Raw genomic sequence first — 10244 nt, 5'->3', positions numbered from 1 at the left:
ATTAAAAAAAAAAAAGCCAATGGCAGGATTTAGTGCATTGTCAAACAGCATATATTGATAAATAATGATGTCAAGTTTAATATATCGAAGGAGAAAAGGCAAGAGTTTAATTGATTCTGCATGCTTTGAAATTTAGTTCGGCGAATAGGAAAAATCCCTTAGATATGATTGAATGATTTTTTTAAAGATACAATATTTTTCAATTAAAAGTGTAAATTCAAAGCTAATTTTAGATTATGTACAATGTCCGGGGTTTTTTTAACAATCAGTGTACAGCCCACGCTGATTTACCAGTTCTTTCGACAAATTATTTTAGGAATTCTTTCTTTTGAGGTTTATTCAAACATTACCATTAACATAAGCACAATTTCAATCAACAGGGGTACAACATAAAGTTATAGCTTTGTTTTTTAGTCTACACATTCATATAATTTTTTACAAAACATTTTTATTTTGACTCGAAGTAAGCATGCGGTAAATCTATCGACACAATGAAACAACTAAGAATCCAGGCTGTCGATGAGAAGCCACGAGGACAACAAACCATCTCCGTGACACTGAATACAAACACGACGAACACGACTCATCACAAGGCATAATTACCACGACATGCTGCGCTAATTACACGCTTGTGTTTTGACAAACCATTGTTCCCACTTGGAGCACTGCGTCAAATTTTGTTCCACGTTTATATTTATGTACAATGTATGAGTTTAACTTGTCTTCAAAACGTTGAAATCCAAACAATGGATTTAAATTGTTGTGCAAGTTTAGGTGAACACAGACAATCCGCATATTCCTCTGTAAGATGCCGATCGCACCAGATCCAGACACGGCTGTGATTTCTCCAGAGTCCGTTCACTTGAGGTGAATTCGTCAACTGTTGTACTGGCACGCGTTTAGACTAGAGCCGGGACTCTGCAGCCCGCTATATCCGAAAGATGGATGCTGCTTGGATTTCAGTCTTAAGGAGTTACAAGTGTCCCTGTAGACGCTGTAAGGAGATCCCGGAGGTCCGTAGGGGCACGCTGACGAGCTCATGGCCGGACTGATCGCGGAGCTCGCGATTCCGTTCAGGTTACCGATGTTGTTCAGGCCGGTGGTCGGCATGCCAGGCACGGCGGAGTGTCCCATCCCGGACGCCATGCTCATGGAGGAGATCGAGGTCGGGGCTGAGAACATGGACTGGGACGTGAGGGGACTCATGGAATTGAAGAAGGTGAAGTTCTTGGTGGACAGCGGGGCTGTGGCCAGGCCTTTGTTGGTCCAGTTGTTGTAGGTGTACGCGGGATAGACGTCATCATAGGGCTGCATTAGTCCGCTGAACTGGGGCAGGTAACTGTTCTTACACAAATCCATTTGCTGGTTGCGCTCCCTTTTTCTCCACTTCGCCCTCCGATTCTTAAACCAAACCTATGAAAAAACACGCATTATTCACTCAAGCGCAACAAATGCTGTTATAGACTCAAAGCAGTAGTCCTAACCTTATGCAAAACCTATTTTTATTGCTGTAGAGGTCATTTGCAACATATTTAATATTCACAATTAGATGAGCACATTAGCTACATATGTATATGAATAGCTTACAATTTACAGTGTCAGCGAGATACTTTTCATAAGCATTTACTACAAAACCCTGCAGCACAAAAGCAGTCATCAGTAGCACAGGTATATTTGTAGCAATAGCCAACAATACATTGTATGGGTCACAATTATACATTTCTCTTTAATGCCAAAAATCATTGGGATATTAAGTAAAGATCATGTTCCATGAAGATATTTTGTAAATTTCCTACCGTAAATATATCAAAACTTAATTTTTGATTAGTAATATGCATTGTTAAGAACTTCATTTTGACAACTTTAAAGATGATTTTGTCAATATTTAGATTTTTTTGCTCCCTCAGATTCCAGATTTTCAAATAGTTGTATCTCAGACAAATATTGTCCTCCTAACAAACCATACATCAATGGAGAGATGATTTATTCAGCGTTCAGATAAAAAAAAAATCTCAATAAAAAAAGACATATGTGTGTTTTTTTGTTGTAGGGTGTCATTTTTAGTTTTTGAAAAAATATGAGAGCGTGTTGTGTGTGTTTTTGTATATATGTGTAAAAAAGTGTAAAACATCAGTCATTTAGCGAACGCTGATGAGGATCGGAAAATGTTTTTTGAATGCTGTGGAATTATTTAAAATAACGGCTTGCAAGGAAATCTTTCTGAATATCGCTGAAAGAGGCAATAATATACTTTTGCTTTCGTGGCTTGGAAGTAGAGCTTTTAATCCTTTAAAAAATAATGAGAAGCAATCCTAAATCTAATTTAAAAAAGTTCCGTTTTCAAATTCATAATAAGATACGCACTGAACAAACAAATCAACAATTTACAAATTGAACACTTCTTAGAACTGTTAAAACCTAATTTAGTTGGCATATTAAATAGGTAATTTTAATTTGCTAGTTAATATGCACATTTGATCCGCATCATCTTGTAAATATTCCACTGAAATAAGTGAGAAAATACTCTCCAGTCTTGGCCTGAAACGCACCCAAGGCCATTCTGTAGCTAAAATGTTAGGTAACACTTTATTTTAAGGTGTCCTTATTGCACGTTACTTGTACGTACTATTATAATAACAGCAAATTATGCATAATTACATGCATGATGCAAGTAACCCTAAATCAAACCCTAATCCTAAACCTAACCATATAGTGAGTACATATAGTTAATGAATATTACACAGTAGGCTCAAATGTATAATTACACTGTAACAAGGACACCTTAAAATAACGTGTAACCAAATGTTGTGTTTATGCAAATGTTTCTGACTGCATTAGGGTTTTTATGATTGTCGTACCCGGACCCGGGCCTCCGTGAGGTTGGTCCACACTGCGATCTCCTCTCGGGTGCTCATGTCCGGGTATCGGTTCCTCTGGAAAGTGGCTTCCAGCTCCTGCAGCTGCTGGCTGGTGAAGTGTGTCCTCTGCCGTCTTTGTTTCTTTTTCTTGGAATCGTCGGCATTCCCATCGTCGCTTCTCTGCTCGACTGACCTCTCCTTTTCTGGGGAGAATAATTTTGAGGTGATATGTGGTGCTCAGTCGCACCTATTTTGCCGAAGATTTGGAAGAAGTCGGACTCAAAACGGGAGTCGGACAAAAGAGAATCACGATTCGTGTGCACAGACTGGATGCGCTCGTCAAGCCATAAATATGCAAACACGTCTTATTAAAACATGTCTCTCAAACGGGACCTATATTCTCACACTGCTCACGGCTGTATTATTTTAAATATCCAGCACAGAAGTTAAAGGCCTATCCAGTGGAAAGAACTTTCGGCCGTGTTTTAAACGCAGGCCTAGTTCATTGTAGTTTACGCATCTCGACTACTTTCCTATAAAGATTTGCAGTTTATGCAACAGCGTCCTCCAGCCAATAAACACGCATTTAATTCAAATATAATTTTTAGAAACCGGTTTGGTAGCAGTTATCAAGTTCTTGATCAAAACATAGGCTATATCCAGCAGTTCAAAAAATGTATTGAGAAAGCAACAAATGCGTTAATAATACAGGCTAAAAGTGAATTTATATTTAGTTTTTGCTATTGCAAGCTTCCAGCGTTCAATAAGCGCTGCACTACTTCTGCTAAATTAAGCTGAAGAAAAAAAAAACAGCTAAACAAATAAATAAGTTATTTCTATGTACTAAAGCAAAACATTGTAGGCATAGCAGATATGGCAGGAGACAATATTCTTAACATGTAAATAAATGCATGCTTTTAGTCAAATAGGCTTGCTTGCATATCTTTCGGCCTGTTAATTTTGTATGGTTTATTCTGTGGATGGGTATGTAAATATATGTCGTTTACCTGCTGTTTCATTATCTGAAGATTCGCTGCTCGAGTTCTCTAACGTTTCTCTGGTGCTGTTGCTTCTCGGCAGATGAAAAGATGAGGCCATGTCCAAATTCATTCCACCTTTAAAACAATCATGCGTTACAAAAGCTCTTCCAGCGCTGCGACGCGAGCGTCGGTATATTTGCAAAGCAATCCACCCCGCTTTTCTAATGAATAAACACGTGGACAGCCAGCGATCTCGCGCGATATTGTCCTCTAAACTACTGTAGATATATTCCTGAAGAGTGAATGTTTGGTGTGGACGAATGGAGGTGCAGAAGCAGCTAACAGCAGGACCCACCCATCCTCTCTTCCCCGCGTCCACTGTCAGTCCCACCCACACAGCCCAATCATTTCTTACACAGACCTTTTCCTTCAGTCGAGCTTCTGGCAATATCGCTGCACCTTGTGTCGGAAACAGTGTTTTTGAACAGTAAGAGGCTATTAGCTTAAAAAAAAAAAAAAAAAAAAAAAAAACCTTTTTCAAAAAAAGAAAAGAAAAAAATTAAACATTTTTAAAAATGTCATTTCTTTTTTGTTTTTTGCAGCTTGACTATTCCAACTGAATTGTGTTTCTAATAAAGCTGATTAAGTTCATTTTTACATCAACCATATTTTGTCCAGTGTGCACAATTACTGTTATTCTCGTGCGGTTTCATTGAATCAAGGTCAGCTCTTAATTGTTAACATTAACTTTATTCGCCACTGCCAATTCCATTTGTTCTGCGAGCAGCTGGGCTTTCGCTGCTTTGAATACTGGCGACATGTCAGAGCCAGCAAACCAAGCGGTGTGTTCAGAGGAAAAGTCTTTTGCATTTGAGGTTCATGAACACGTTATTATGCTCAGTGACTGTCCAGGACTAATGCCTACAAACATTACAACTGTAACTATGTTACAACTATTGCCCAAACAATGACGCTTCTGTTTGGAAACATAACGTAAAATGTCCAATAATGAGAAATATAATATGGGCTTATTGTGACAGTTTCACTGTCAGTCAGAAAACTTCTCACTTTCAGGTCTGATTGTTCTGTGCGGGATCTCTTCAGGTTAGTGGCGCCTGCTGGTTGGTGAGAATAAAGCCGCCTGAGAGCCGCCTTACAATCATCCGCGGCCCTTAAACGAAAAATATTACACTCAGAAAAGCGCCATTTCTCAATGTTTCCAACACAGAGTCAGCCACCAGCTTTCTCAAATTATTACCGCAGTTTCCACACGGACGACAATTTATATTTGTATTTTATAAACAAAGAAAAGGAAGGTTTATGTCTTTACTGTTGTGGCTTTGAAAAAAAAAAAAACATTATCGCCATATTTATAACAAACTTTCCCCCGATTTTGGCCTTAGCATCTGACCTATTTTCTTTGAATAATTTATTATTATTATTGTCATTATTGTAATTTACGGAGAAAACAGTTAGTCAGATCTGTCAGACTGTATTTTCTTACACAATATAACAGGAATAATTGCTGAGATCTGACAGCATCATGCAGGCTTTTTCTTCTTTGGGCAAGGATTGAACATATCTGCGGTGTGCTTATTTTAATTGTATTTAAATGTATCTGTTGCTTTAGTTTAGGTTCATTAGTCGCCATACTCTAGTGAATAACTACCCATTTAAATATTCTTCCCAATTAATACTAAAAACAGCATCATGGACAAAGACCTAAAGATTTGTTTCGTTGGTTTGCAGGTGAATTATATATTTTCATACAATCTGTAATAGAAAACTGTGCATTTCTATAATGACAATTCGCGGGAATTTTTTAAATGGGAGAAAATGTAATGTCGGTGTCCTCGATAATTCAAGAGATTGGCATTAGCTTATCTTAATTGATATAGGTTAGTCTAACAGTTTAATTCAATCACATAACGTCGATCACGTGTGTCTTTTTTGTTGTATGCATTGCTTAAACACCAACGAGCGCACTGATAAATATAAAGAGTGGAATCATAGTTAATAGGTTAATTTGACAGGGGATGATTTAAGATGTGGATGTAATACCTTTGCTTATTTTAGATATATCTGTTTTCTGACTGAATAGTTCGCATCACTTCGAAACATCAGCGTCCAAACTACAGCAAATTAAAGGTGTTTCAAGAAAAGAGGCGACTGCAAAGCCAAATAAAGCACACAACTTAATCATTCTCATTTTCTCTCTTAATGAACATTTAAACTGCTCGATATATAGCCAGTTCAGATTCTCAGGTTTTGGCCTTCAGGTTAATTTAGATGATGATGCTCGCACACACATTCAGCCACATTTGACTGACTCCTTCACTAAACCAACCGGATATTATGTGAAAAACGAATAAATAATAATAATAATAATAATAATAATAATAATGTAAATAGGCTATTTTAAGGAAGCACGTGCACTGAAAAAAATCTAACAAAAAATAGCAATACCAATGAACTGGTTTTAAATCAAAAATATTGTTTAGCATCACTGAATCAACCTAAATACATTTATGTATACCAACAAAACTCATTTTATGGGTTAAATCATTTGCAGCGTATATTTAAAAAAGCCTGTGAATAATTGTTGGACGAGTGGATGTTATTATCATTATCATTTTTTACGACTGCATCTGGTCTTAGTAGTGACCGATACTTTGTTGTAAATAAATAGGCTGTTATTATTATTATCATAAGCCTGTTATTTAGAGATGCATTCATAAGAAGCCTCATGACAACGGTGTAATAAGTATTTATTTATAGCAAAATGAAAATACTCCAGATGATTTTGAACAGGGATATGGAAACAGGCCTACTAGATTTTAGAAAACACTCAGTCTCGAGCACAACCTTTTCGTGACATGACAGTGTCTCCAAAAAATAAAAAATTCTACAACATACTGAAATCGCACGGCTGTTTTATTAGTGATGATCACACTCTTGGCGAATCACGAATACGAACTATATCTTTGTGTTATTCCTGTATCGAGAGTGCTCCGGAGCAGCACAGCATGACTGCAGACCACAGCGGTGTGTTCCCCGAGCACTGCATGCAGAACCCGCGCCTGTTACATTGTTACATATTCAGTGTTTATACTGAGCTCATTTAGGTTTGCTCTGCACTGACCCACAAGAGGATGACCGGCCACCAGTTGAAGTGAAACATTTAGATTTATCGAGTTATAACGGAACCTGTTATGCACTGCGATAATTAAAATAAATACCTAAATAAATAAAAAAAAACTTAACTTCAAATGCTAAACAGTACTAGGCCTTAAAGTACCGCAATACTTCCAAACAAACATTGTTAATAAGCGCCGAATAGTGACTCACGTGTCAGTGCTCTGAAAGGCTGTTTGTTTCCTTTTTTCGTGTATTAAATCGTCTCCATGCATTTACAGTATATAGTTCCTCAAATGTGTGTTGGTAAGCAATGTTCAAAATTATGCGGCTGAAGATGCGGCAGCGCAGCCTCTATCAGGTAGATGAAGTGACGTCACAGGCGCATGACGTCACGCGCCTGCTCGCGGATGAGCCTCTGTTCGAGTGGATGGTGAGATGACGTTTCAGATCAAGTACACAAATTACTGTCATAAGCGCGCTGATCGGAGTCTTTGTGCGTGGTCACTTATGAGATCTAGACTTTTATTTCACACACTGGTTAGTGTATATCTACTCCATTTCTGTTGTTATCCTCCTTTGAAACCGATTATTAAAACAGTTACGCATTTTAATCATATGCTTTATGTTGCCCGAATAGAAACGTTTTATTGTCGCATATCAAATCTTAGAGAATCTGTGTATTACATTTACAATTTTAAAATAAGTAGCCTATAGCCTAGCTACACGGTCTTAAAAGACAGTTAAAACTTGAATAAATGAATGAATGAACGAATACAAACTAGTCGCGTTAAACAAGAAATGTTAATATATAAAATATCAGAAATATTAAACTGACTAATATTAATTATTAAAATAATGATTTATAAAATGTTAACTCACACTATCGATGCCTCTATTAATAACTGGACATCAATGTTCAGTATATTTATGTATATTCCTCTAGTTTTTCTAAACACGCATTGATAAAATATATGACTGAATTAAATTTGAGCAAACTTTAATGAGTGAAGCAGCTTACAATAACAATCATTATATTATAGTTTATGGTCGCTACTACAAAGGTCAAATTCTCAAAATTACAGACTTTGATTTCTCTGTTGTTTTATGACTTTGCTACCAGAGCCTCAAGCCACGCAAACAATAAACTGACGTTCATTAGAATGGCGTCTTCGCTTGTTAATTTTCTTTTTAAAAAATAAAAATAAAGTAAATTAATTAATAAAAAATACTGCCGAGCACTTTGTTGTGGAGAGCCGTATAATTCTGACTGTTACATTAAGATCTGTTGATGAAACATCGGCTACTACCAATCTTATTTGCTGTTACATTTAAAATGGTAATATTTTGTAATGTTTTGGGATCTCAGAAGAGCTCATTATGCATGGAAGATACATGCACTGAGCAAGGTTTACTGGCACGTTTAAAGATGTTGCTTCGTCATTTAAGGATTTACAAATAACATTAGGCTACAGTTCCACTCGCTTGAAACTTGAAATCGTACCTAAATCAATGTTCACCAAAAGTATGGCAGCGTATTTTTGCATTGACTGAGCTAGGTCGTGTGTGAAGCTTGTGAAAATGACAGCACTTCTTCACAATTGGTTTCCAAATGGTCCTGTCACCATCGGCGCGTGCTCTGAAAATGCGTTCTTTTAATTAAGACTTGAGCGCCTTACCCGATCCACACGAACGCTTTGCTGCACGGTCTTGCGTGCCTCTGTTTATTTGCTGAGATTATTGTCTGACCTCCAAACGGAGTTTAGCATGAGATTTTCTGGAATAATTTTCTTGAAACACTCAAACGCTTCTGTATGCTCGCTTAATGGCGCTAGATATGGCGGAGTCTCTGCTGTATGACTGCGAGATTTATCACTTTAAATGCAGTCAGTTATGTTTTCGGCTATTCTCTGATTTGTTTGCTAATATTGTTTAGTTTAGTGTAATTTGCTTATAATTTAAAACAAAGTTGCAACTGAAAACAGTGTATAATGTAAGGAATAATTAACAGGGGCCGCTGAATTATTGAAACGCGCCCCCGAGGCGCTTGATGCCGCGGAGCGATACACCTCCAGTGTGCATAAGGGAGTACATTATTCCAATTAAACCAAGGTTACCACACCTCACGTGATTTATTTCAATGCATTTTTCAAGTTTTGGTCTTTAAACGCTATAGTGTGCAATTTATTACATGGGCTAGCTAGCCAATCAAGCATTATTTATCTAGAACTAGTAAAGAAGACTTGAGCCATTGATATGCAGTAATTGGAGAAAGAGAACGTGTGTGTAAGACAGACAGACAGACAGCCAGAGAGAGGGAGAGAGAGAGAGAGAAAGAGATAATGTTCGGCTGCAACGTCTCTCTAATAATGTTTCAATTTAACTGTTTCTGAGAGAATGTCGTGTAGTGGGTGGGAGTGTGATAGAGAGTTTCTGTGCGCGTGCCAGTGTCTGTATATGTGTGCGTTAACCCGATCTCATGAAAGTGCGTTTCAATGGCACGATTCTCTGTTTGTATTTGGCATGCATATGATACGCAGTTGGTAGGTTTAGGGTTGTGGGGTAGGTGCATATCATGTGCACGTCAGTGTTTATTGTATACACGCCAAAGCCAGCTTCTGCTATAAATAGCACGTAAAATAATAAAAAAAAAATCGTGCTATAGATATTCATTTTCAGAGCGTCATGCTTTCTATAGATGAAAGCTAATTTATTTTAAAAAGAATATGGACATTGTCATTTTTATCCCGTTGTTTGTCATTTTTATTTGGAAAATGAAATCTGCAATGCGGTTATGGCCTTTCTTTCAAGCAAATACATAGGCCTATTTTATTAAACAAAATAATGGTTTTCACAAAATCAAAGTAATCACAGGTAAACCTTTTATTATGCAGGTTCAGGATCGGAATCAATTTTTTTACTTAGCTTATTAAAATTTGTTAAGCATCTACATAACAGGACTATCTATATAAAAGCAGTCAGCTGTGAAATGCACGGGTACATATAGTATAGTTTTTTCAGGAAACAGCTTTGTGATTCATACTAGAGCGTTTAATGGAAAATCCAGGAGGCCTCTGTTCCTGCAGCTTGTATGTGGCGGGCCATAACTCCTGAAGGTCCTCAAACAGGTCCTGGTCCTCCTGCGGCTTTAGTCTGTCTCTCTGAGTGATATAATGAGAGGACGTTGGTCCAGTTCAAAGGGACAAATTTTGCTGATTCCTCAGAGAGAAAATTGTGTCTTTTCCCATTCTTTGATTGTATTGCGACTTTG

At 37.4% G+C, this 10244-nt stretch overlaps 1 protein-coding gene across 1 annotated transcript; it reads right to left on the bottom strand.

Annotated features, from left to right (window-relative positions):
* Positions 1-230: 230 nt before the first annotated feature.
* LOC109081478 (pituitary homeobox 1-like) lies at positions 231-7333 on the bottom strand. The gene is made up of 4 exons (XM_042748230.1): positions 7187-7333; positions 3866-3973; positions 2859-3061; positions 231-1413 (listed from the first exon to the last, which is right to left on the bottom strand). Exons 2-4 carry the CDS (start codon positions 3966-3968, stop codon positions 877-879), a joined length of 843 nt encoding a protein of 280 aa, XP_042604164.1. The 5' UTR covers positions 3969-3973; positions 7187-7333; the 3' UTR covers positions 231-876.
* Between the last annotated feature and the right edge of the window lie 2911 nt (positions 7334-10244).

This window comes from Cyprinus carpio, chromosome B21 (genome assembly GCF_018340385.1).
Source record: "Cyprinus carpio isolate SPL01 chromosome B21, ASM1834038v1, whole genome shotgun sequence".
NCBI classification, from domain to species: domain Eukaryota; kingdom Metazoa; phylum Chordata; class Actinopteri; order Cypriniformes; family Cyprinidae; genus Cyprinus; species Cyprinus carpio.
Note: the sequence above shows the minus strand (reverse complement) of the source record. Positions and strands in the feature narration are given on the sequence as shown.

Coding starts and splice junctions, on each gene's coding strand:
- LOC109081478 (XM_042748230.1), bottom strand. CDS start 3,968: ATGAATTTGGACATGGCCTCATCTTTTCATCTGCCGAGAAGCAACAGC. Junction 3,062..3,865: donor TTCAGATAATGAAACAGCAG/GTAAACGACATA, acceptor TATTCTCCCCAG/AAAAGGAGAGGTCAGTCGAG. Junction 1,414..2,858: donor TCACGGAGGCCCGGGTCCGG/GTACGACAATCA, acceptor GTTTTTTCATAG/GTTTGGTTTAAGAATCGGAG.